The sequence below is a fragment of the Apteryx rowi genome, unplaced genomic scaffold (genome assembly GCF_003343035.1).
Source record: "Apteryx rowi isolate R43461 unplaced genomic scaffold, aptRow1 scaffold_254, whole genome shotgun sequence".
NCBI classification, from domain to species: Eukaryota; Metazoa; Chordata; class Aves; order Apterygiformes; family Apterygidae; genus Apteryx; species Apteryx rowi.
Window position 1 is genome coordinate 840,842 of NW_020448908.1, and position 26,401 is coordinate 867,242.

The 26,401-nt window shown below is 43.6% G+C and overlaps 2 protein-coding genes across 3 annotated transcripts in view; one reads left to right on the forward strand and one right to left on the reverse strand.

The window, feature by feature from the left end:
• The first annotated feature begins 669 nt into the window (after positions 1–669).
• Positions 670–4,257, forward strand: F2RL3 (F2R like thrombin or trypsin receptor 3). Of its 2 annotated transcripts, XM_026067137.1 has the most exons (3): positions 670–798; positions 1,556–2,529; positions 3,357–4,257. In XM_026067137.1, the coding sequence occupies exons 1-3, from the start codon at positions 708–710 to the stop codon at positions 3,378–3,380; spliced, it is 1,089 nt and encodes a 362-aa protein (XP_025922922.1). In that variant the 5' UTR covers positions 670–707; the 3' UTR covers positions 3,381–4,257. The 2 variants fall into 2 exon arrangements, with proteins under 2 accessions (XP_025922922.1, XP_025922921.1); XM_026067136.1 differs by having other exon boundaries at positions 1,556–3,749.
• Positions 4,258–4,355: 98 nt separating this feature from the next.
• The window catches only part of CPAMD8 (C3 and PZP like, alpha-2-macroglobulin domain containing 8), a 57,061-nt gene continuing 35,015 nt past the window's right edge, over positions 4,356–26,401 (reverse strand). Inside the window, exons 32-43 of the mRNA XM_026067109.1 lie at positions 25,848–25,984; positions 25,307–25,462; positions 24,839–24,901; positions 24,214–24,452; positions 21,430–21,517; positions 15,889–15,963; positions 15,070–15,175; positions 14,871–14,981; positions 13,957–14,169; positions 13,440–13,514; positions 8,093–8,261; positions 4,356–7,787 (exon numbers count right to left, since the gene is read on the reverse strand). Of these exons, the coding sequence (XP_025922894.1) occupies position 7,787; positions 8,093–8,261; positions 13,440–13,514; positions 13,957–14,169; positions 14,871–14,981; positions 15,070–15,175; positions 15,889–15,963; positions 21,430–21,517; positions 24,214–24,452; positions 24,839–24,901; positions 25,307–25,462; positions 25,848–25,984 (1,433 nt within the window). The 3' untranslated portion in view covers positions 4,356–7,786. The remainder of the gene's footprint in view (positions 7,788–8,092; positions 8,262–13,439; positions 13,515–13,956; positions 14,170–14,870; positions 14,982–15,069; positions 15,176–15,888; positions 15,964–21,429; positions 21,518–24,213; positions 24,453–24,838; positions 24,902–25,306; positions 25,463–25,847; positions 25,985–26,401) is intronic.

The window sequence follows — 26,401 nt, forward strand, 5'->3', positions numbered from 1 at the left end:
CAGGAGGAGAAATAGAGGTTCCTTTAGGAGATCGCTGAAAGGCCCAGCCTGACCTGGGGGCTGCAAGGGGGAAACTAAGAACCATCAACTGCCGCAGCACGAGGCTGCAGGAGCCCTGTGTATCCCTAATCCCGGGCAGCTGGAGAGGAAGCTCTCCCGCACTTAATTTATGTTTCTGCGAGGGGATGATGTCTTGTCACGTTGCCGGGAAACTTTTTGAAGCAGGGTGGTGGGGAAAGACCTTGGATCTCACGTGCAGCCATTCGGATCTCTCTTGGGTGGGGAGATGCTGGGTGCAAGAGATCAGAGGTGTTGAGGGACAGTGGATTTGGTTTATCCTCTAAACTACATTCAAGCTGCATCAAACCTGGCCACATTTGATATTTCCAGGAAAATTCTGGAGGCGGAAGGAGGCCCAAATGAGTCACTTAAACCAAGGGTTCTCCCTGACAGCCTGTGGCTTTGGATACATACGCTCCTCCCTCCCTGGCCCTCAGCTGACGCAGGAGCTAAGCGTCTGCTCAGACAAGGCAAACCCTGGGAATGTCGTGACAGCCCCCAAATGCCTCATCCTTCCCTCCACAGGATAAGCCTGGTGCTTCCGCGAGTTAAGGACTGACAGAAGGAAATGCGTAAGCAGGGTCAGTAATACTGCCATTCTCACGCAGCTCGGAGCACGGCAGTGCATTCCTGGTTCCCGCTCCAGCATGGAGGCCCTCAGGAACGGACAGCTGTCACACACGCTGGTGCTGTGCTGTGCCTTTTGGGGACTCTGCTTGGCCTCTCCGGACTATGATGGTGAGTGTGCATCTTTGGGTGAAAAATTCTTTCTTCTTAAAGTACTGGATACTTGGTATGTTCATAAGGTCCCTGAAAACTCATTTTTGTGAAGTTATCATATGGACGCATACTCTAATTGAGATGGGTGCAGACTCTAATTGAAGCAGGAGATGATAGAAGATACTTATGGAAGAGAAGAGAAAGAAACTGGGGCAGGACATGTTAGAGGAGGAGTAAACCAGGGAGCACTTGAAGCCAAAGCCTTCAGCTCAAAGTTAGGCTCCTGAAGCCACAGCTTTCCCCGGGGGGGGCTCCAGATTTTATGATTCTTCTAGAAGCCGCCCRGAGGAAGTGCTCTCCGGTTCTCTAGGCTTGCTGATAATCGCACGACACAAAAATCATTTGTGAGTTGTGGGAAACCACACAACAGAGGAGCTGTGCAAGTTTGCATGGGCTTGCAGCAGATACCAAGCAGAGCAGGTCAGGCCTGGAAAAGAAAGTAAAAGGCTGCTGGAGCAAGAAGCATTTGCTTCTCTCAGAACGGATCATTCGGTCAGGGCAGGCCGGTTACTGATGGTCGCTCCTGCCCACTTGATCGTGTCAGTCAGTTTCTTCTGCCCATCACACAGTTTGCAAAATACTCTCACTGCTGGGGACCCCAACATAAAACGCAAAACCTTAGTGTTTGGGGTGTTACAAATCCCACCTGCTCTGCAAAGTGCCAGCACGTGGGTAACTGCACGAACAGCAAGTAACAGACTGTTTGCCCTGACAGATTACTCTCAAAACAGCACCAACGAGCAGGTAACAACGTCAGAGGACACACCGTGTCCCCGAGCCATTCCCGGGGAAAAGGCAACAGTAGACAACACCACGTACCTGGTGATCCACGAGGCCTCCTACTCCCAGCTGAGAAGCGTGGTCACAGTGCGGCTCATCCCCTGCCTCTACACCCTCGTCTTCCTGGTGGGGCTGCCTTCCAACGGGCTGGCCCTCTGGGTGCTGGCCACCAGGGCCGAGAAGCTGACCTCCACTGTCTTTCTGATGAACCTGGCTGCGGCAGACCTGCTGCTCGTCCTGGTGCTGCCCTTCAAGATTTTCTACTATTTCCTGGGGAACCACTGGCCCTTTGGGGAAGGCCTGTGCCGGCTCACCACAGCTTTCTTCTACGGGAACATGTACTGTTCAGTGCTGCTGCTCACGTGTATCAGTGTCGACCGGTACCTGGCTGTGGTGCATCCTTTCTTCTCACGCTCTTTCCGCACCCCTGCCTTTGCTGCCTGCATCTGCACTGCCATCTGGCTCTGCGCTGCCGTCCTCACCCTGCCCCTGATGCTGCAGCAGCAGTCCTATCCCCTGTACAGAGCAGACATCACTCTGTGCCACGACGTTCTCCCCAGGCACGAGGATGACGAGTATTACTTCTACTACTTTGTCTGCCTGATCRTCTGTGCTTTCCTTGCTCCTCTGGTGGTGACGCTGTTCAGCTACTGCTCGGTATTGCGAGCCCTCCTGGACAGCGGGAAGCAGTACTCCTACTCTGTGAAGCTCACTGCTCTCGTGCTGTTCACGCTCGTGGCCTTCTATACACCCAGCAATATTCTCCTTCTTGTTCACTACTCCAGCTACTGCTCCAAGCTGTACGGCGACCTGTACATCAGCTACATGGTGAGCCTGGCCATCAGCACCTTTAACAGCTGCGCTGACCCCTTTGTCTACTACTACGTTTCTGAAGACTTCCGGGATAAGGTGAGGAAAAGGTTCTTCAATCACAGCAAACAAACCATCACATCCCTAAAAACTTCCAAAGAAACACTCCCTCGAAAAAGTTCCAAAGATTCACTGGTGTGAAGCCTCCATCCCAGCTCCCCGCTCCCAAGGCACTCACAAAACATGCCAGGGTGAGACAAAGACAACACTGAGACACCACAAATTTCACCCAGAGGAGAGAGCAGTGTTTTCCAGGAGACAAGTCCTTGTAAGGAAGAGACAGGTTCTTCCATCTGCATGGCTAAGACTGAATTAACTTGGGCAATGGGCTTTCCTGTGAGGTATGGAGTCCAGAGAAGATGGGGCATGCTGAACACATACAGATCCGTTACTGGGACACTATGCAACTTCTCATCTGCTCACACGCTGCCAGTGGCACTCTTGCCAATGTAGCTAGGTCTGGTTTTCCTAATGCATCTTATAACCTGGTTGCTACGTGCGTTCTATTTCTTTCTCCGCTATTGCCTTGCTTGCTCTCCTTGAACACACACTTCACCTGACCTGAAAAAGAACAGATACTTGCAAAATCAAATTTCTAAACATGTCAAAAGTACAAGGAAATGCCTGGGTGAAAGATACTCTCCTGAGCTAAAATATTCTGCCAGGAGTACAGAACACTGGCTTCTCTAGCAATTACATCCTTGGCTTGACTAGTAATTAACACCATGGTAATGTCAGCCCATTGTTGGTAAGGAATGTAAAAATCACATTCATTCATTTCCATTTTTGCAGGTGACCTTTAGCATCCATAATTACTCTGAAGCAAAGACTATATTAATGAAAAATGGTTTTTATGTCTCTTGAAGGGAAATACTAAAGGAGGAATATAGGAAACCCTCACTCTGGAACTCCAYGTTTCCTTGTGTAGCATCACACAGAATCAAGAACCTTCTCTGATGAAGCAGGTGACTACGTGCTTGTTGCTCAGTCTGGGAACACGTTGCATGTTTCACAAATTACAGCCAACCTGTCCCTCAGACCAGCTAGGGCACATCTTGGTGAGCAGCAAGGTAGAAAATGAGCAATAAACCTCCTTAGAGTTCCTTAATTCTTTGGTTTTAGTGGTACAGGCATGACTTCTGTCCTCAGCATTAACTATGATCTAACAAGCTTAGAGCCTGCAATGTGAATGAAGACAGGCAGACAGGATTGTTTTAAAATCAGTTTTTAATAAAATATTTATCAGAATCTAAAACAAATCCTTTTCTGGACTCAGACTTGCTAAAACTTGTGTGAACAAACCAAAAACTGTCACAGAACTGTTTGTGTGCACATGTATGCATGGGGTGAAATGCTGGTGAAAACTAGAGCCTATCTCCTAAGGGTGCAGTACTGGAAATGTAGAGGGTGTGCCAACTACTGAAAGCAGGAGACCTGGTGTAGCCAAGCTGCAAGCCAGGGCTACTGTCACTTGGTCAGAAATAGCAAGTATTAAAAAACAAACAAACAAAGAAAAACCCCAAAACACTGCACTGAGGTTTTCTAAACAGATGACCACAATAATTAAATCCAGGTTATTGTGCATTAAATAGTGTCAGTAAAGCAAGTGCTGTTGTTTTAATGATGTTCTTTAAGCAAGTTGAACATTTTTCTGATACTTGTTTTCTACTGAGGATGATTAAGGAGGGAGAGGGACAAGACCAAAACACATGGACAAGAATTGACAAGGGAACTATTACTTTAAAATAAATATCTTGGTAATGATTACTCCGCATAATGTACAGTTACAAATATAAATATTAATTTCATCAAAAGGATTGCAAGCAAAAATCACTGATAACTAGCACTGCTGCAGCTASTCAGTAATGTAACTTGATGTAAGTAGGAATCTCTGTGTCTTACAAACTCACTGGCACTTTTCCCCTTTTGCAATGAGGGACCATCAGAGAAAGGAAAGGAGAAGCATCTCTCTGATAGAGAAAGGCAAGCATGTCCAAGCCAGAAGCAATTCAAAACCCAAAGGAGCAGCAGCTTGGTCGTTCTTGCTGGCTTTCCACCACCAAATTGGTCTGCTCCTTGGTGAAAAAAAAAAAAAAAAAATCCCTTCTCTCCAAACTATGATGGGCTGATCTTCACAAAGTTAGAGCCTGAGTTTTCAGTGCTGAGATGTCCTTGTGCTCTCAGAGACAGGTATGTGACTCTGATTGGCGCAGTTCTGGCTCTRAAGCTTAAGCCTATGAATAACATCAAATCTGATAAGACAGCGCTGTGTCCAGCGATTCTCATGGACCTAGTCCTAAAGAGTTTTCTGTAGTACATCCAGGACTTTAAAGAATGGAGGAAAAATGAGTATTGTTTTTTTTTTTTTCCTAGATAAAGAGTTAATGATGATGGCAAGAAACAGGGAAAACAAATCAGGGCAAGACAAAGCTGCGCAGAGTGGGACCATCAGCTGGGGTGGACAGGCTCTGGAGGACAGAGACTTTTCTAAGGTGTTCTCCATGTGCCAAAAGCCTGTCTGCTCCATTACTCCTGTGATGGGGAGAAAAGGCAGCCACAGCTCTGTAGCCAGTTTTCTTTATGCAGCTCTTTAAATAAGACAACCGCTTTTTAACTGCAGAAAGTAGTTGGTCTGGCACGGCAGAATTAGGGGGAGGCAGAGGCTGCCAACAGGTACCTAGGAACAGGGCAAGACTTATCCTTTGGCAGAAGAGCAAATGGGCCCTGAAAGTGCCACAGCTGTGAAGAAGCACCCAAGGTGATGTCAGGCTCTAGCATATAGAAACTCTGGCACCTTATCTCACACGCAGTGTCCTGCTCTAACCGCCTTCATTTAAGGATGCTAAGCCTGCTTTGCCTCAGCCTTCTGGAGAATCCAAGTCTCTCTGCCAGTTCCTCTAGTGATAAAACAGAGGCAAGACTCCCCCGCCCCAAACAGGTTAGCGCACAGACACACAGTGACCCTGAAGAACAAGGCCATGATTGATGGGCTGGTACCACCAGAAGAAATTATTCAGCTGGCAGCAATGCGGAAGATGTTTGCATTTTGAACTAGTACATTACATGTAACAGAGCCCGAGGGAAATGAAGGAAGTCGAGATTAGTACTTGTCTGAAGCTCCCTACCTTCATTTCCTTGTTCCCAATAGTGATGCTGTCTGACTGCCCAAGGATCTGACAGGACCAAGCAATATCAAATGACTTCAAATATCTAAAAACATTCAGTGGATGAGACAAGGAAACTAAAGCCAGAAAGGGACCAAGGACAGGAGGCTGGAGAACCCAGAGTATAGAGMCCATCTTCTGTGGGAAGCTAGTCGCACAGACATTACCAGGGTGACTAAACGTCTCATTCTCCCAGACTCAAAGCACTAAACAACGGAGGTTTGAACCARCAAATAGCAGGGTTTGTATTGTGCAACTTTGATATTTAGTGGGGGGAGAAAAAACAAACCTCTTGTTGCAGCTCACACTAGATCTGTTATTCACCCTGGGGATAAATATTGACTCAGGCCTGTGTGTGTACACAATAGCCAGCATCTGCCAGGCCAGTTGCTTACATGGAGATGGAATTTAGTTTAAAGGCATTTATTTACCTGCCAGAGAGGAATGCAGCCGCCAGTGCTTCCGCTGTGCTGTGGGGACACAGTGAGGACATGGTCTGTTCGTGCACACTGAAGAGACGTGGCAAAAGCCTCTGCTGAGCAGCAGTGGGTACATATGGGCAGCAGCCACGTCAAGATTCTGCGAGGAGAGCTCAGAGCAGCCGTGAAAGAAGGCTTGGAAACTTGCCAAAAGCACAGTTCTGAATTTCTGGGAACTTCAAGACCCAGACCTTCATCATGTCAGCTACATTCTGCAAATATCTGGCCCCAGACAAAAAAGACTGGAAACTACATATCCCAGCTTCTGGGATACCTCCTGTTTTGTCCCCATGAGGACATTTTTCTGGAATAAAATTGCTTTTATTCTGGAATGGAATGTCTATACTGGGATATAATTTTGTCAAGGTTCCTGTGTAAACAAGCCCTAAAAATGAATGGAGTTGGGCTTTTTCCTGTTTCTATTCACCAATAAACACTCTCAAAAGAAGTTTCCACCCCACTCTGCATCCTGGTAACAATGGAAGCGGGAAGATAAAATATTAACACTATTTTGCAACAGGCAATTGCATGCAACTCCTCCAAAGAGAACAGTGCTGCTCCAGGCAAGAAGGGAAACCAAAAAATGTTGGCTCCCAAAATTTTGGAGACACAAAGCTTTTGTTTCTTGTTTCACCACATTGCTTGGGGCAGGTCAGTCTAAGGGAGTCCAGCCTCTGTGACAGAGTGGTTTGCACTGGCCAGCAGACCCAGGGCCATATGGACTGCGCATGGTTAACCATATCCAGAACAACCATTGTATGGGGTCCTGGTGGGAGCAGAAGAAAAGTGATTGGTGAAATCAGGCAAGCATTTAAAAAGACTCTGCCTTGGGTCAGTTTTATTTTCATGCCAGGGTTACAAGGAGGAAAGGGGGTTGCAGAGCTGAGAAGGCTGCATGCAGCACTTTTCAGCACATAGTGCAACTTGAAGGGGGCTCACCTACCTGACCCTCGTCACTGATATGGCTTGCAATCTCCCCGGCTGAAGCCTGCAGCCACACTGTGGACCRTCAAGCTTTCCAGCCCTGTCAGTCTGACAGTAGATTTCAGTTCTCTTGTGAAATGGACCTCCGAACAACTCTGATGAACACGGAGGCATGAGGAAAGTTTCTCTCTCGTGAGACAGTGCTGTGGGTGCAGTGGACTTGTGGGCTGGGGAAGATGATTAGCCTCTTGCTATGTTGTAATTAGCAAAACACTGATTTTTATTATTATAATTATTTGAGAGAAAACTCCTCAGCCATCTTTCCTCAAACAGCAGTTCAGCTAAGCACAGGGCCTGGACTTAGCTTCTAAATGGAGCTAGGAAATGGCATTTGTGGAATCTTGGTAATAGAGAAAACCCTTTGAAGTGGCCTATAGGTTTGAATTCCAGCCCCTATTTTTCTCACCTAGAGGAGGACAGCATATTGGTCTCCCATCCTTGGAAGTACTCCTAAGACGATGCACAAAAGGCAGGAAAACTGACAGAAAAATAATGCTGAGTGTCCCCCTTAGAGCTCCAGATCCATCCCATGGGGCAGCAAAGCCTACAGTTCTGAGGGCATCAGGAAGTAGTCATCATTTGGTTTCTGTTCTGCAGCAGGTCGTCTGTAGGAACAAACTCATACAGGAGTTCATTCTGAGCCTCTTCTTTTTATTTAAATTATATATTTCTGTTGAAAAGAGAACATAATGAAAAAAAGTCACTTTTCCATTACATATCTTTGTGAAGCATCACTGGGGCTGGGCAGAGAAAAGCTTAAAGGGTCACTTTTTCATTCTGCTAGGGATAGAGACATCCAGGCCATGAAGACCTGTGTGCTGTCCCAGCAAGATCTTGTTCCTGCTAAGGAGGCTAGCAAGTCAGTTGTCAGAATGCCCCTTCTAAGGATTTGAATACATCTGATCCAACACATGAGTTAATACACTATATTTTGACTCTCAAACCAGATTTATGATTCCCCGCTCTCTGGCTCACCATTCTACTGTGGTCACTACTTCCTGAATCTTGTCCGCTTCTTTTAATGTGCTTGCTGTTGTCAGTTCTGCCACAACCTCAAAGATGTCAGCTTCAGAGGCATAGGGGTCTGGGTCATATTCGTAGGAGTAATATGACAGATCTGACTGTAGTGGAGGGCCTTCCTCTGCTGGAAAGGAAACCACAGTCTCAGGTTGTGTTTYAGCCAAAAAAACTACACTTCAGCAGCACATATTGCATCACTGAGAGAAGGGGAATGACACAAGAAGGAAGGAATGTTAATCAGGGAGGCAAATGTACTTGGGCCAAATGAGTGCGCCACAGTGGTAAAGCAGGCAATGCATGTCAACAAACTAGTCCATGCATGCCTAGATTCACGTGCAAGCAGAAAAGCTCCTGTAAATCAGAATTTTCAGTTTCCCTTTGACATCTGAGCACTGGAAAAAAGTAAAAGGAATTGTAGAAAAAAGGGGTCATGTAATTTGAGAAGTCTCAGAAAGGACTTTAAAGCACCTAATTTTAGGCATTAGCTGAGGTGTGTAAGTTGGGAATCAATTCACCCTGAGATCTTTATATAGTTAAATAAGGGCAAGGGGTGTCTTTGGGAACACCAGATATAACAGATGAGTTAAACTGCACTCTGAAAATACACCCCTCTCATTTGACTACTAGGTCCTAAGTTGGATACCTCAGTTAAGGAGGGACCAAACCATATAAAGATGTGTAACGTGTCTTTGATGCGTCTCAGAGACAGGGAATCAAGGACTGTTTCACTAACCAGCCCTTCTTCTGATTCTCCGTGTGATTTTAGACAAACCCATTTCCCTTCTTTTTGTCTATTGTCAATGTTGCTACGTCTAGGCAGAGAGCAGATGCAGTCCTAATGAAACATTTTGAGACCACACGCAAAGAAACTGGAGTTTTAAGCATTGTTTTATAAAAATCAGTTACAAAGCTAGAAGGCAGAGTGTGTTAGTGCATGTCASAAAGATCGGTGTATGGAGACAGATTTCTTTTCAGCCCAATCAGAATGCAAATTTCAGTCTGACAGGCCAGACACCTACATCAAAAGCCTTGCCTTCTCCCTCAGCCTTAACCAGCAGTGGCTATGCCTTCTTCAGCACAGTCACATACCACTAAGGAACTTCCATCATTTAAGAAAGGAACAAACACATCATAGGTAAAAATAGATATTTACCCTCATTGCACTTGCTCCACTCTGTAGTAAGACACTGACAAGTCAGTCAGTGCATTTCCCACTAAAAAAAAAGATTGTGACTCTCTATTGCGGGTGATTCCTCACTATCCAGAGGATAAGACAAGATAARAGATAAAGATAAAGATAAAGATAAATCTTCTAGGAATATTAATAGCTCCCTGTTTTCTAAGCTGTTCCTTGAGCCAGCTGCCCATCATCCCTATTTGCTTTCTAAAGCTACTGCTCTAATCCAAACCAAAGTGATCACTTAAATATAGTTGCTGCAGGGAGGAAAAGTCCCACCATAAAAGTTTGCCCTATTTAATGAGAACACTCTTCAAAGCCTTTGAAAATGTTTGTTCTCTAGAAATAAAGTTTCTGAAGGCTCTTCCCTGCTGCCTCCCACATCTTCCCAGCAACAGGCTCAGTCCTATGCAAGGGAACACTTGCCTGAAAGGAGAGTCAGTCTCAACGTTCACTTCACCTTGGCCTTCTCCACRTAAGAACCTGCCAGATCATGAGGTCGTCCTATGAATGGATGATTGCTGTCCACCAGGGACGGAATTAACATCACAGACCTCACTCTTCCTAGGAATGCAGCATTGGAGGCAAAGCAAAGACGAAAGACCGACATTTCCTGTTGCACACAAACCACTCCCCCATCTCCAAATGTTTGTGCCTAAGCCAATGTTTGCTGAATACTGATGGGGTGAAAGGAAAAATGGCCCATAGCCAGTCCAATCTGTCCTAAAAAAGCAATGCTCCTGTGAAGAATGTCCCTGCCAGGGGGTGTTATGGGATGACTCCACCTGAAGGCAAAGTTCACTTTGATGTTCCAGTTAGGAGCTAGTGATGGGTGACAGCATTTTTATTTATTTTTTATTTTTTTAATAATAATGACACCATATGAAAGTATCATAATACCACCAAGAATTTGCTTCCAGCTCCTGGCCCTTCTAACTGCTAGAGCAGAACTGTACAAATAACATGGCTCCAGCTGCGGGGAGAAGGCTAGCGTCAGACAGCATGAAGCTGGGTGGCCTGACTGCTCAGAGCAATACAGAGTTCAAGAGCAGCAGCACTGATACCACTGCTGCACGGTAGTTTTTTATTGCTTTTCCATCAAATACATTTAGAACTGCAGTATTACTGTGATATCAATATATTGTCTACCACTGCCATCAGCAATACCTTTACAACTTTGGGTAGAGAAAACATAGGCAATTCCAGAACAACATTATGAACTATGGAAGCAATCAAAGCACCACTTCACCAGAGATGGTATCAGAGCTGCTGAGGATCTCCGAGGCTCTGAAACCCACCCAGTATATTTTGCACTCTAGTGTGACAAAGATCTTAGGAAAGCCACAGACAAAAAGGCACTCAAGATACTAATAGTCTGGTTGTCAACCAAAATCCTGCCCAAAGAGCTTTCAGTCCAAACAAACAGGGCTAGAATGACCTAAGAAAGCATATTAGCAGAGCCTCAAAATGCTTAGGGGCAAAGCTGGGTCCCCACTGCTCAAAAAACTTGTTCCATACCTCTGTGTCTCAGTAGTTCACTTGTGAGAAAGAAGAAATGAGAAAGGGGATTCAGACACGAATGCCCCTCCTCAGCATTCATCTCAGCTGAGTCCTATCACCCCGCACACTTCCCTCTAAATCAACAGAATATTTCTAAAGATGCAAAGAGGACCTACCTATTTGTGCACAAAAGGTTGCAAACAGTTTTACGATCAAACCCAAGCCATTCTACCTCACTTGCTGCAACATCTGCTGCGGACTTTTTAACAGCAGTGTAAAATGCTTTGACTACAGCAAGGTGCTGCAAGAAGCCCTGCATCCTGATTTTTCAGGACCATCTATATACACTTGCTTACCTTGAAGAGCATAACTCATGAGCTATTGTCTATTCTACCTAACTCACTAGAGTACATGGAACTATACTGCAAGTCAGTGCTTGCCAGAGTGAGCCCAAATGCATTACGAAGTTCCCCACTGTCTGCTGGAAGGAAGCTGTCTCTCATTGTTTCCTTTGCTGGGGTAACACAGACAAGAGCTAACGATGAAAGCATCAACCAGCCCCAGCTGAGCCTGCACAAGTCATACAGCAAATACAGAAGGATTGCAGACAATATAAACACCACGAGGTTCTGCAAGAAAATGGTATTTCCTGGAGATTAACACACTGAGGCAGTTTCAACAACCTGCCCTAAACTTGATTTGGCTCCTGGAGTTTTGAATCCTTTTAGGAAATCACAGATTTAGACACGGCTCATCTGAACTTTCACTAGAAACCCAGAGCACCTGAGTCAACTTAAACCAATCACATGCTTCAATGCTAACAAACCAGTGAGTCCAAATGAGACCTGTGTATAAGGAGGGATTCATTCATTTGTTAAACTTTGATTCATGTACCGTGTGGCTGACCCAAGGGGAGCCCAGAGGATTAATGAAAATCACATGCTGGGCGCTTTTCCTGATGCAGGATTTAGCCTGTTTTACTTTTGAATGCTCACTCTGCCATGGCTGCTCAGACAGCTCAGTTCAGAAGAGCATCTGTCTTCCAGGAGGTTCTCTAATTTAACACTCATAGATCCTACCACACAGCCAGCCCTAAATGCTTTTGCTTTAACAAACATATCCTTATGGCACACAGGTGGATATTAATGGAGATTAAAAAAAATGTATAGACCTGTATAAAAATGCCACACAACAAAACAAGTTGCCACTTTTCCTCTAATTGATAGACTACTGATCTTTTATTGCTCTTACTTTATTTAATAAATTTTTACATATTTATTTAAATTTTTTATATTATTGTTGCTCTATTGTTATTATTTGGCTTCCTGATAGCCCACTGGGCTTATTGATAGCCTGCTTACTATGGCCTTGCATACCAGCAGTGTTTACAGAGCAGTTTGGGACCACTGCTTTAAAAACTTCAGATTACAAACAGAATTTCCATGTTGGGTACACTGCATTTGCCCAGAATAAAAGACAAGCATTCATTTCAGTTACTCTAACAGTCTGAGATATAGTCACACTAAGTCCAAAAACAAAGGGAGGAAAAACAGGAAAGGCATTAAAACACACTGAGATTGGATGACCGATAGAAATGATCGTAACGGAATACTCACCATGCTTTTACACCTTAATAAAAAAACTGCCCATCAACTTCTGTAGAGCAGAGGAAGGGCAAAGAACATAAGGGTGACTTGCAGTTTAGATACATGCTAGCCTGAATCCTGGTGCAAGGAGGACATGGGAAGGCAGAGACTTCTCTTGAAGAATTAACTTGTTTTACCAATTTGTTGGGAGAGTTAGAGGCCAGGGGAGAATTAATGAGTGGAAAGCAGCCAGGAAAAATCTAGTCCAGTTTATTTACTAGAAACAGCATGAAACAAACTATTCTATTGACCCTCCACTGCTTCTTGGTGAGATTTATTGTGAGCCATGAGCAAGTTCRACATGAGTCTTGGAAAAAAAAAAAAGTATGAATGTAAGCACCAAATAAAATGAGCAGCCAAATTCCTGACTGCTCCATCTACTGACCTTAACATTTTTGCTCACTAAGGCCCTTTATTCCAAACAGCAGCTCCGAGAGGATCAGGACTGCCAGCTCAAATTTTGCACAGAACTGCTAAAGGTAAAGTCAATCCACCTGGACTCTGAGTTCTTGCATTGGGTTGGTCTGTTGTCCTATTCAGTTGTTTGTTGGGACAGATTACATCCGCCTGGTTTCAAACAGGATCTTTGCAGCTTAATATTGAAGAAAAGATCACAGAGTCTATATTGTTCAAACACACCAAGGCTGAGAAAATAGGAGGGTCACTTGCCTATTCCTATGAACATTTGCCTAAATCTTGCATGTGCGCTGAAGGCAGYGGGTATTGTGCAAGATTTTCTGAAAAGGACTAGAAGAGCTAGATTGGTGTTGAAGACTTACAATCCTAAGTTTCCTCGACATCTTCATTTTATCTAATTTCTGAATATATTTTGTCTTTTCTAAAACGTGAAGAAATAATTTCAGCATCTTTATTTAAATGTGCTTAAGAGCCATATATATTTTTGTAGAATGACAGGATGATAAGCTCTAATCTTCTTAAAGAAAAAAGACCTTGGRTAAATGCAAAGATATGATATTACCTGCTGGAGTTTGTTGAACACTGGGTTGCTCAACTGTGAGGAAGTGTGTCTCCCTTTCTTCTGGCAAATTCTTGGCTGTGAAGAAAAATAAATGCAGTGATCATAAAATTTGTTAATGAAACTCTAGAAAACATTTGCATTTCTGGAGGTAGTACAGTTCACTGAGCTGCCACACTGCACATCTTGGAAGCACATGCAGAGTCCCCCCAAAATATTACATTTCATGGACATCATTTTTATTTAGGATTATTACTTCAGTTCAGATAAACAGTATCACTAATCTCCTCTGAAGTTCATTCTGATTGGTAAAATGCATACTCATAAAATCTAGTGTTCYGAGCAAAGCAAGATGGCAGCTGCTCTTAAAAATAAGGCTCCCATAGTATGAGTAGCAAAACACTAATAGAAGGTTTTTAATTCTTGTCTTTTCCCTACCACACAGATGACTTGCTTAGATGAGGATTTGTAGAGTTCTGCAACTAGATTGTAACAGAAAAGGGAACCAAAGGAAACCTACAGGCAGAACATTGAGACATGGGGATCTGTTCTATCCTTGTATTATTCCTGCACGATGCTACTTCCATCTGGCAATGGTTCTGATAAATCAGTCCATCTGATCCACATACAGGCTCCCCATCATAGCCACAGTCTCGTGAACACATGCACTGCTCAAAATACTCATCTTCCAAGCAGCCAAAAATGTTATTGCATGGTCCAGAGTGAACAAAGCCTGAAAAGAAAGCAAAAACATCCAAAGCAATATTTTTGCACGGTGTGGGGAAGGAGAAAAGCAGGTGACAGTTTTCTTCTATTTCTCTGACATGCACTTTCATGTTGAATTCCCTAAGGCTTCTCATAGGAAATTACAAACTTATTGAAGTAAAAAGCTATGAGATTAAAGCTGTCTTTCTGAAAGAACTGGATTGCAGCAGATTCCAGGTATAGGACAATGCAACTCTCCCACAGGTTTGTAAAACATACGGGATAGAAAGGAAACGACAGTTTCTGGGGAAAGTTATTCCTGTCRCTGACATGTGAAAGAGTTTCACCTTCCTACAGTTAATTGTGGAACTCTCTACTACAAGATATTTTAGAGAARGATAACCAAATTGCACTAAAAGCATTTTTACATTTATGTTTATTATCACATCTCACTTTGTGCAGGTTCTTTCAGAATTATACATTATATCTTGCCTCTGAAGCATCTAATAATAATAATAATCACTTTGGTGATAGAAGGCCAGACTACATTGGTCTGTTTGGCTGTCCTAAGTTTAATGCTGCTATCACACAGACATTTGTAAACCTTCTACTAACAGGGATACTGGAATAGAACACTTTTCTAAACATCATTTTGAGTTCTGAACTCCTGGACAGTATTTCTTTGGGTTCCATTTTCCAAAATATCTGCTAGGCTTTGGTGCAACTTACCAACCCATTGGCTAGCTGAGCTTTCCACCTCATTGCATGTCGGCCCATCACAGAGCTCTCGAGCCAAGGGACTGTTTTCACTCACATTGTAGAAACGAGTTGCTTCAAAAGCTGCAGGTCAGCAAGAATGAGAAATCACAACTGAGCCTCATGGCTAGAGCTCTAATGCTGGTGAAAATGAAAGGAAAGCAGCACATACCTGGCTCGTAGTAATCATACACTTTGATGGGAACAGGAGCTGTTTTCCCAACTATATACTCTCTGAAAGCTTGAAACTTCACACAGGTCATACACTGGCTAGGAATCTGTATAAAGTGATGTAAAGGACTCATTGCAACAGAAACCACAATTTAAATGAAGAGAGAGACAAATAACATGCAGCATGTGCCCCTAATGTAACACACTGTGCTAGGCACTTTGTGAGACTGAGGACACCCTCCAGTACTAGGTAYAGAGGAAAAGATGATGGAATAAAAGCCCAGTGGATATTTTGCTGACCTTTAAAGCAYGTACTTGACATACAACAATGTCAGAAAGTTAAATCTGAAACTCAAGCTGTGTTCCCTGGCTTGGCTATCACTGCTCTTGTCAAACTGCTTGCAAATGCAATTAGCTAACTATTTACTGATGATGAGATCTCTCCTGCCATGGTCATCTCCCTCTCTCAGGTATGTGCTGTAAGATCTGAATTAGATAGCATTTTTACCCCAACCTTCTAACAAGGCTAACTGTATTGGAAGGTCAGATTATTTTGAGGCAAAAACCAAGTGTCATCCTCCCAGAGATTCTATATAAGCTGAAGCTAATCACCTGCCTCCCTGATGGCTTGGTTTCCAACCAAAAACACAACACCTACCTACCTCAAAAGAGGCTCAGGCAACTGCAGTTAAAGCTGCATCATGATCCTCATCTGCAAGGGACCATCAACAGCAATACACAGTATCTATGCCTGATCCAYTGGTCATTTGCCTTTCATTGAAAAGTAACATAATCATAAAAAAAGAAACAAATTCATTACCTCATCAAAATAAAAAAGGACTTTTCTTCCATCAACTTCATATCTTTTTAATCCAATTTGCTTGTTCATCAATAACTGGGAAGAAATGAACAGGTTTAGTTTCATCTCATTTTATAGAAAACATTTTGAAATCACAGAAGAGGAAAGATTTCAGACTTCCCCAAAATGTATGATTAGATGCTAGAAGGCTGAGATTTCTTCTGTTGGAAAATGATGCTTCAGGAAGAGAGAGGGGAAATGCAAAGAGGGTTGAAGTTGCTCTCAGACAACTGAGGGGGAAAAAAAAAAGTCTGTGTTCTTTCCTGTGATCTTATGAGGAATGTTTGCAAGGTGCACAATGCCGAGTGCTCTTCCTGGTCCCTGGGGAGAAGGTGCATTTACCTCCCTTGGTCTATGCCTGACATGTCATCCATAATTTAATTGAAGAACTCCCAGATTGTTTTCAGTACCAAGGCTCAAGCAAAACCTCAGAGACCCCAAAACACTTTATCAAGTCTCTTATTCACACTCCTTCAGACTGCCAGGGAATCATGCTGCTGAATCACACCAGGTATTAATGGCTCCCTTCTCCCACCAGCCAAAAAATCCAAAACATTCTTCTGCCAGGAAAATTAATCCTTACATTTGAAATGAGCAGCCAGTTGAAATGAGCAGCCCTAGGCATCCTCCCTCCTGAAGAACGGGGTCAGGCCAGGCCTCTGCTACCCATCTCCCCCCCCTCCGAGGCCCAGAGACCTGTAGCCTGCGTTGCACCAGCCAGGCCCACAAACTCCCTCTGCTTGTGTTCTTTAATTACTGGGACAATCCACACAGCTAAGGAGTATCAGAACAAGATCTAGGGGTACTTCCCGCATTCAGGGTGCCACTGCCCCTAATCGACCCCAGCCATTCGCAAGAACGCTCTGCCTTGTCGCCCCATGCTGACTGCAGCTCTGTGCGTACATCACGATCACGGGCGTCAGAGAAAAGTGCAAGAGCACTGGTTTATGGGATTACTGCACCTTTCAAAGAACCTGTAACTATCTCTCTGGCACAGAATGCTAACGAATGGCCCCCCCGAAATATAAATGCTATTATCTAATGAAATTCTATAAAACTTTATTTTAAAATTTCCATTAAAATTGCTATTACATTTTTACTATTTGAGGGAAAACTAACATCTTGATGATACAATGACTGTCACACAGTATGCATGCTTCATCAGTGGATCCGTCAACATTTTGATACATTCCATTCAAAATGTACATTATGTGACAAATATTTAATCCAGAAACYGGGGAGGATGATGGTCTGCGGAAAAGGACTCTTGTATTTTAATCCCAGTTTTGGGAGTGAAGTGAAGACCAGTGAATTAAAGCTGATACTTTAATTCTGTTCTCCAAACTGCTCTATTACTTTACTCTGTCAGCCCATCCCATCTGTGATATAGGTRTAGTATTTACTTAGCTCATTGGGTTTTTTTTTTACTGTTCCTAAATTGTTTTGGAATCCTAGAATGAGAGCTCTGCAGAAAGGAGCACAAAGCATTATTATTATATTAGGAAGAATGATGTGAAGCAAAGAGCATTTGTACTGCAATTTGCCCAAACCTGTTACCAACGTTTTCAGCTGTGAATTTCTTCAGCACAGTGCTTCTAGTTGTAAAACCCTGCACATAGCTTCCTGCTRTTACTGTAACAAGCAAAGGAACATGTGTTTAAGTCCCACACAATATGGAAAGGGCCAATTTAATTTGTCCTTATAATTTTAGGGGCCTGGTGGTGGCTGTTATTACTCAGCAGTAGATGGCTGCAGACAGTCCTTTTATGAGGGCTTGGAGAGGCTGGCGCCACCGGGAAATGCTCGGCTCAGCTAAAGTTGCATTTTTCTGGTGAAGCTTGATATACACCAGCCCGCGGTGACCTCCCGACCTTGTCGGCACCCAGCATTATTAGCAGGATTTGTGGCTGCGCAGCCGGGGGCTGCCATCCCTGTGCAAGGGACTGTTCATTAACCATCGCCGCCCTGAGCTGCACGCGGGTCCGCTCCGTGCACACTGCTCCCTTGTGAGGGCAAACAACAAACAAGGAAACCTGATTTACAGCCCTGCCGCTCCTCACCAGGAGGGGAGGGAAAAGGCTAGTGTAACAAAAAACAAAAAAACCCCAGGAATGACAGGGCTTGCCTCTGCAGAGCAAGGTGTCCAAAATACAAGACAAAACTGGCGCCCTGCCTTCAGTGGAAGAACTTCCTTTTTGAGAGCTTGATTTGTATACACATTTGGTAGCCATGAATAAATTACAGGGGTTATATCTGCGTCTTCACTGTCTACCTGTACGTTTGAGCTTTGTCCCTACCTTTCATTTTTAGAAATGGAAAGGATGTCTGCAAAAGGAAAGATGGAATTCAGCTCTTCAAGGGGAACATTCCCCCTTGAAGATGCAATATCCTTCCCAATTTAGCAAAATCTTCTACTGCCCAAAGGAAATAATTCAGTTGTGGCTATGGAAATGGCCTGCTCAGCACTGACTCTTTTCTTCAAATCAAGGCACTAACTACAGAGTCTTTTGTCCAAAGAACTTTCAGACTGGTCGTTTTTGAACCAGCTCTTTGGTATCTGACTCGCATTTAAGTATGCAATGTATGAAGTACGCGACATCCTCCTGGGATTTGCAAGGACTTAACTCTGCCTCAGCTGTATGCTGCAGGAGCTCAGCCTCCCAAGTAAGAAAGGAGGAAGACCAGCTCCTTCCCTCCTTCTCCCATATGGGAGAAAGGAAACCAAAGCACCTGTTAATCTGTGCCCTAATGAGATTTGTCCTCTCCTCCCCAGCTCAGGCTGCACTGGGACTCTTCATTGCCTCTCTATCCATAGAGGCAGGAAGATGAGATTCAGAGAGGTGGGAAGGCGCCACAAGGGAAAAGCACAACAGACTCATCTGCTCAATGCTAGAGAAAGCCTGTTTGTGCCTAACGTGCTGGAGAGCTCATTCAGCTGCGAGAAAATAACCCCTCTCCTGCAGTAGCAGGGCGGCTTGCTTTACTTGCCGAGTGCTTCCACCCGGGCCAGGCCAGGGGATGTGACAGAACACAGGAGGGGCATGAAGCTGGCATACGATGCTCCCCAGACATTGATGCATTTATCTTATAAAGCAGTGTGGGTAAGTTTCCCTGTTTCTCTGCTTTAGTTTCAATGTTTGCTGTTTCGTTCTGACTCAAGAGTGCTGACCAGCACCCGGTCAGGAAACCAGCAGTGCTCAGGCCCTGCGAGATGGTGTCGAACATGATACAAGAACCTCTGAAGCCGCCATGGGAAACCAAACATCAAAGGCAGGCTGGTCACAGAGCCCAAGGCTTCTGCAACACACAGGAAGGAGAACAGAGGTACCGCAAACAGAAGCGATTTGAAAAGATTACACAGTTAGTTCATTGCAGAACCAGAATTAGAGTTTCCTTGTGCAGTGTATATCCTGATGTTAATTGTACATCACAGTTGTCTGCAGTGTTAGTGCAAAGCATCAGACACTGCGCAGGAGCAGATTGTTGCACGTGGCTGTCTTGTAGTAATAACTTAATACAAAATAAGCCTGTTTGCTTTACAAGTCCTTTTCCGGGATACCTGGCTGGCCCAACCATGTAAACAAGTCTCATACCACAGCACAGCTGCCTTGGCAAAAAGAAAAAAAAATAGAAAGTTTAAGAACTGAAATGACAGAGCATCTGTGCAGTCCCTTTAGAAACATCAGCATCAGAGGCCTTCTCAGACTCCCAGCCTAGAAACTCTTACTCTGTGCCCTGCTGAAACCAGTAAAGGGGCTATTCACGCAGAACAGGCTGGACAACAGGAGTTTATTTCTCTAATTTTTTGTTAGCTCATTTTAGGAAAAATAAGGAGCACAGGGAATAGTTACTTAACCTAACAATTTTTCTGTTATGTAATCAAAACCCCTTTACACTCTTTGCTTCAACTCTTTCCCTAACCTTACTCCTCCTTTTCCTCTCCTGATAATGCATTTCATGGGTTTAACACCATAAAGATAACCTGTCCTTCTGCGCCTGTCCCATTTTGAGATCTCTGGTCCTAAGCCAGGTTTCCATCCTTTTTTTCCCTGCTATTACTTGCATAAATTACTGTGAAAAAGAACTTACTCTAAAGCAGTACAAACAACTGTCACTCTGGCACTTCAGCAGAAGGAGATAAAATACAAACCAGAACCATGACAAGACCCTCATCTAATTTCCTTCTTTCTCTTACTACAGAGATATTGGAGACCTCCTACCAGCAAGTCTTGCCTGATCTGAATAGCCATATTCTGTCTGTGGCACAGTTTGTTGCATATGAGAGAGAATAACAGACTCAAAAATCAACAGGCAAATAAAAATTGCTATATTTTACACACATGCATTTGAAATAATCAAAGAATTCTAGATATATATATTGCAAACAGATTTAAAATAACTTTGATATTTCCCTTTATAGGAATAATTTCATATCTGACCAACACACATCTCTGTACAAAAGTAATCAAACACATCTCCCTAATACTGAATACTAATTTTATTCTCAGAGACTGATGTGCAAGTTTCTCGGGCTTCACTGAGAGCCCTATGAGAACTATCTGACAGCAGATTTTGACATGGATTGTAAGCCCCTGAAGAGGGGCTCATATTGGTCTCATTTTCACCAAGAAAATGCAATTATGTTTAAAACATAAATTAGCCAAATCAAGTAAAATCCTTGAGAAGTCAAAGCAACGCGCACTTTTTCTCTGAACTGCAATGTCAAATTAAACTGCCTGTTCTACACTATGATTCTACTTTAAATTCCCTTTTTTTCTTGCACAGTGAAGATAAGGTTATTAAAGGAAGAGGTCTTTTGGAAACAAAATCCTATTTAGCTCTTTATCAGTTCTCAAGGATCGAATTTAGTTCCTTTTTACACTTCTTCAGTTGCACCATCATTAAGAACTGTAGCAGCATTAAACAAACAAAAAAGTGAATACCCTGTAATGCTTCGACAAAATCTAAAGCAAAGCTAAAGATTACTGTACATCTCCCCTAGAGGGCTGCCTGGGTAAGAGGCACATTCTGTCCACCTCAGTTTGGCTTGCAATAAACATGATGTTCTCCCAGAAAGGGGGGGGGGGGGGGGGCAAAAAATTCCAAGACACAGAGCCTCCAAAGAAATGGAATCCAGATGTTGGAGATAACACAGCCTACTAAGAAGCCATAAACAGCTCCTGTTAGAGCACATTTTCACTTCAGCATTTCCAAATGGGTCTCATTTAATTACCATGGGCTGTGCTCAGTAATAAACCTTTATTTGGCTATGTCAGGTAAATTTGTTAATCTTACTCAGAACATCTGTTTACTCATTTCAAATAAACATTTTTTTGACAAGTGAAATCTCCAGCCCCCCCAGTTTTAATTGCATCTTTTCAGACAGTGCTCTAACAAACAACGGCATTTACTTCCTACTGCTTCCCAAAGGGAATCCTTGCCAATTAGAGAGCCAGGTCCCAGCTGAAGATCATGCCTTGCACTCTCATTGCAACATCTTACCTGCTCTAGGCTCTCAATATCTGCACGAAACCCTGAGAACAAGGGCACTTCCAAGACTGCCATGTTAGAGGATCCAGAGTGCAGCCATCTTCCAATGAGAACAAAAAGAGAGAGAAAGGATGAGAATAAACTTACAACCCAAGATAACAGATGGTACATGAGACAACTCAGGATGGAGCACAACTGAAACAGAAGTTTCAGAGAAAAAAAATAATACAAAGGATCTAGTCTTCTTTAAAGAATTTGTTGAAAGCCGTAATCTATTTGGTTCCTCTCTTCTGCTTTTATTCAACAAAAACTAAGCACAGCTCGCAGAGGAGAGAGATCTAGGAGACATCCAGGCAACCAGAGGCAGAAAAGCAGAAGAAAATATGCAGTGTCCTATGGGGTTGCTTGCCTCATTTTTGGATTCATCGCTAAGAAAGTGTACCTTAATAAAGGCGAAGAGCCCCTTTGAGGAGGATATATTTCTGTTCTTTCCTAAATGAAGGCTGTAAATGGGTTGCAGTGTAAGAGGAAAGGTGCCTTGCCAATACCAGGTAGAGTCAATAAAGACTTGTGTGTTGTAAATATCCATTTCCCTCCAGCATCTAACTGACACGGAGAAGTGTCTTTGCTAATGAGTGAGCAACCTCACTCTCTAGTTACTAGTTAAAGAATTCACTGTCCATATCATCCTCTATAGCATCAATGAAGACTCCAAAAAAACCAATGAAATCCAGAGTTGTTACTGCTGAAGTGTGGACAGAAAAATACGGGGTGGTGGTGGAAAGAAAGCTTATTTGGGCCATTGCAAAAGATTTCAATTTCTTGCAGCATGGCAGAAGAGATGACATTGCAACAAGGAAGCTCCTCCTAATTCCCGAACAAGGTTCTCTCTTCTCACATATAGTCAGCTCTCAACTATCCTTCCTTGGCAGCTTACCTGTTTGCTAATTAGCTGCACCACAGATACAAAGACGATGAGCTTGGGCCCAGGAGGGCTTATTAGTTCAGGCACAGCATTGAGAAAACATGGCACACAGCTTCCAAGCTTGTCAGACCTGGACCGGATCCTACAGGACAACTTGGAGATCTCTGTAAGGAAACCTCCGCAGCCAGGGCAGGTTTGTTTGCTGAAGCACTGCACAGAGCCAGCCTGGATCTAATGCTGCACCCCAGCTCAGAAGCCCACAATGGCAGGGAATGCACTGTGGATAGATCCAGTCGGCTCCGTGCAAGCTAGTTCAGGGCTAACACTATCCCAGAGCCAATAAGCCTCGCTGGTCCTGAGCTAACTCCATGCATCGCACTTTGCCTGCATTTTTCCATTATCTGTTGTATCACAGCCCTCTCTCCCCCATACTGTATTCTTTCTTACTCCTCTTTAAAGGAAAATGCCCCAAGGACTCCCCTGAGCATGACAACTCTCTAAAACAATAATTACATTATGAACAACACCCCTTGCTCAGTGTTTCCTTTGCGATCCTTAGATGCACCCTTCTATTCAAACTGCCTGAATAAGATGTCAAAGGAGTTAAAGAGCATCGTTACAGGAAGAAGCAGAGGCAAGGGAAGATTTCATTTGCTTTTGCTTCCCTTCCAAGCAATCAGTCTTCTTGGACTGGGCTTACTCTCGAATTTCTGTCTTTGCTCCAGCAATTCCCATGGCAGAAGTTTCAGAAATAACAACAGAAAGGTTGTGTTGATGCAGGGCAGCCTCCTTAGTTAGAGGCATCTTCAAGGGCCTGACAAGACTTCATAAGCCTGCCTCCCCAATACAGCCTGCAGTGCTGGGGCAGGGAGAGAGGCAGCTGAGGAAGTGCTGTTGTGCTGTGTACAGCTAGACAGACCCTAGCAAACTTTTGGATGATGTGTTTGAGGAGCCGTAAGTTTTGAGCTGCTTTGTCACTGGCTGTTGTTGCTGGAGGGAGGAATTCAGCTAGCCTGAAAAATGGATTTCACAGGCTGGTGGCACTCAGAGACAATGCAGCTGCCAGCAATATGGCCACGTGAGCAAGGGACAAGTGTGTTGACAGAGATAACAAGATTTCATCTTTGCCTGGAGCCACTGCAGCTGTTTTCAGGACTGTATTCGCTGTATGGTTTTGCCTCCTCAGGAAGGAAGGAGACAGAAACAGATAGGGGAGCAAAAATTTTCTGTCTCCATGAATTACATCTGAGCTGTTCACTTGACTTCTGTTGTTTGAGTTAAGTGATGCTGTAGCCCCAGCACCTGTTATGCTCATCACAGAAAAGCAGAATGGCTGTAAGCCCTCCTTATTTACTCTAGTTGCGGGTTTCCTTCTCTCAAGCCAACTTTTCAATAACTTCCTTAAAAATCAAAGCATTTGTAACGAGATCATCAGCTCCTGATATCTACAGCAGTACTGCCATGTTTAAGCAGAAGATATGTAAGTGGACTGAATACAGGCAGAATCTATTCTTGCTGATTTCTGTCTGTCTACAGACAAGCTATTTTCTCTTAATACCTTCAGTTTCCCAATCTGTAAAATGGGGAAAAAACTGGTGATGTTTTTGCAAAGTACTTTGAGAGCTAGGAATGAAACTTGTGCATCTTTAGTATCATGCCAGGCATCTTTAAAAATTATTTTGTACATTTCTTTATAAGCAGATAAGCAATCGGCTTTAGAGAACTTGTTAACAAATATCCACACATATTGTACCATTATCATAAAGCTAGATTCCAAATTGATACCATTGCAACCAGCATCTTTCATTAGGTTTTGGTATCCAAAACTGAACACAGTTCTCTGAGAAACAGGTGGGATGGGATGCATGTACCTTGTGCATGTCTCCAGTATGACTTTGTATTCCTGATGGTCCTGATCCGAAGCTGGGTCATCATCATCCACCAGTGTCCTCTCTCTGTGCAAGGCTTCAGAGCGATTTTCATCTGGAGAGACAGACCGCAGGAGATTTGGAGCTTGAAGATGCTGCTCTGACTTTGGTTCCTTCAGGTTAACCAGGAGCTGAAAAGCTGGTTTGGCAATAGGATCAGGCACATTGTAAGTGACATCGATCTGCAGCAGAAAAGGGAAAAATAAACCAAAACAGATTAGAGCTGTTCTTTGGTGCCCAATCTTCTGTAGTGTCTGCAAGTGTTCCTCACAGACCAGCACGGACACCAAATCTCTTCAGAGAGAGGTAAGGGCAGGCACAAAGCTAATAAAGGCTTTACAGGATAGTTATATACAGATGAAGTTGTACCAGATCAAATTCACCCTGGTACAACCACATCTACTTCTACGGATTAAAGCAACACCTCATTATATGATAATTACTTTGAGAGAAATTCAAAGTGCAACTCCTTCCTCATAGCAAGCTGGGATTAGAAAACAGCAAACAGACTGTGTCAGTTCGGAGATCACCTGCTCACACACTTTCTCCAGCCCCACGGCAACTTTACCTGCATGAGACAGCAGCCTTCACCTTTGGCACTCACAAACAGCCCCGTCGGAATACTGGGGATCTGGGGAGAATTCACAGTTAAGACACAGAAAAGACATGACATTCAGAATGGAAATGAACACCAATTTTAGCTTTATTGTGTGTGAAAGATCTTTCCAGCTATAAACAAGATTGTACAAGTGAAGTCAATATGGCACCTTCTTTTCAGCACCTGCATTTAACAATGGTAGAAGCTCGCAACAGGGCAAAACAAATATTGGGCATTGATTATGATGAAAAATGCCCTCAACTTTGAGTGTTTGCTGCCTCTTCTGCATCAGAACATAGCCGAGAGTCCCCAAAAGGTCCCAAGGTCTCAGTGTCTAACCCATGCTTTTGCCATTACTGAACTTACCTGAGTTACCATTTAGAACCCAGCTCAGACAGATCACTGGGAATTTGGCTACATTAACACAAAGCCACCTACCACTGCAGTCTGGAGGACTTTTTTATTCATCTTGTTAAGCTCAAATGTCTCCTGGTAGTCTAGATTAGTAGAAGCCAAGGAAATGGTAAGGTTGACTCCTCCAACATAAGAAAGGATAGCATATTCAGCCAGAGCCTGCAGGGCTACGCATGTGTCCTAGGGATGAGAAGAGGGAGGGATCAGAATAGCAAAGAACACAGGAGTAAACTTACTAACAAGTACTGTGCTGTACAGTTATCAGCTTCTGGTAGCAGAAAAGTCCTTATTAACTCATATAGCAAAAGAAAKCTCTTTTTTTTTCCCCTTCTGCCATCACCCCTTCCAAAGGCATCTCTGTAAGGGCAGATTCTAGGTTCCCTTCAAACTATCAATCCCAGCAGGAAGTAGTAAAGAACACTGAAAAGTTTTTCCTCTTCCCAGGACGCAGCTTCTAGACTCCAGACATTAGATAGAGTCTAATGTAGACTCTACATTAACCAGTCAATTGATTTCTACAGGCACTATATATGCACTGAAGCTACCTTTTTTGGAGGTGGCCCACCTGAGTAGATGAGAATCCTCCAAGTGCGTTTCTCTGCTGTGAAAGCCATTTAACCACTGGGAGTGCAGAGGCCACATCTCCTAGGAGTGTGTATGTCAGAAGAGCATAAGATGTCATTTCCACTTCTGCAGAAACAACTGAAAGACGGGGGGGAAAAAAGTGGGGGGGAAGGGGAGGGTGAAATCAGACTACCAACTATACTACTTTGAATATTCATTAACTGAAAAAAAAAGTTAGAATCTGTAGAAGTAAACACAGGAAGATAAAAATGAAGTTAAAAATTGTGTGCACCCAAGATGCATCATCTTTCAAAATTATTTCCGCTTCCAACACAAATTTTTATCTTCACATAACAGACAGCCTTCTTTCTGCTTGACTTTATCCCATATGTAATTTCTTTCCCACTCCAATTCTACTCTCTGCTGCCAATACTGTATTCCTGTCCTAGAGATTTTCATACAAAATCCAATTAGCTCCTTCCTGAACATGTGTGCACTTATATCTGACTAGAAGGCACAACGGTTTTAAGTGACTTTAAAATTATAGTACTATTT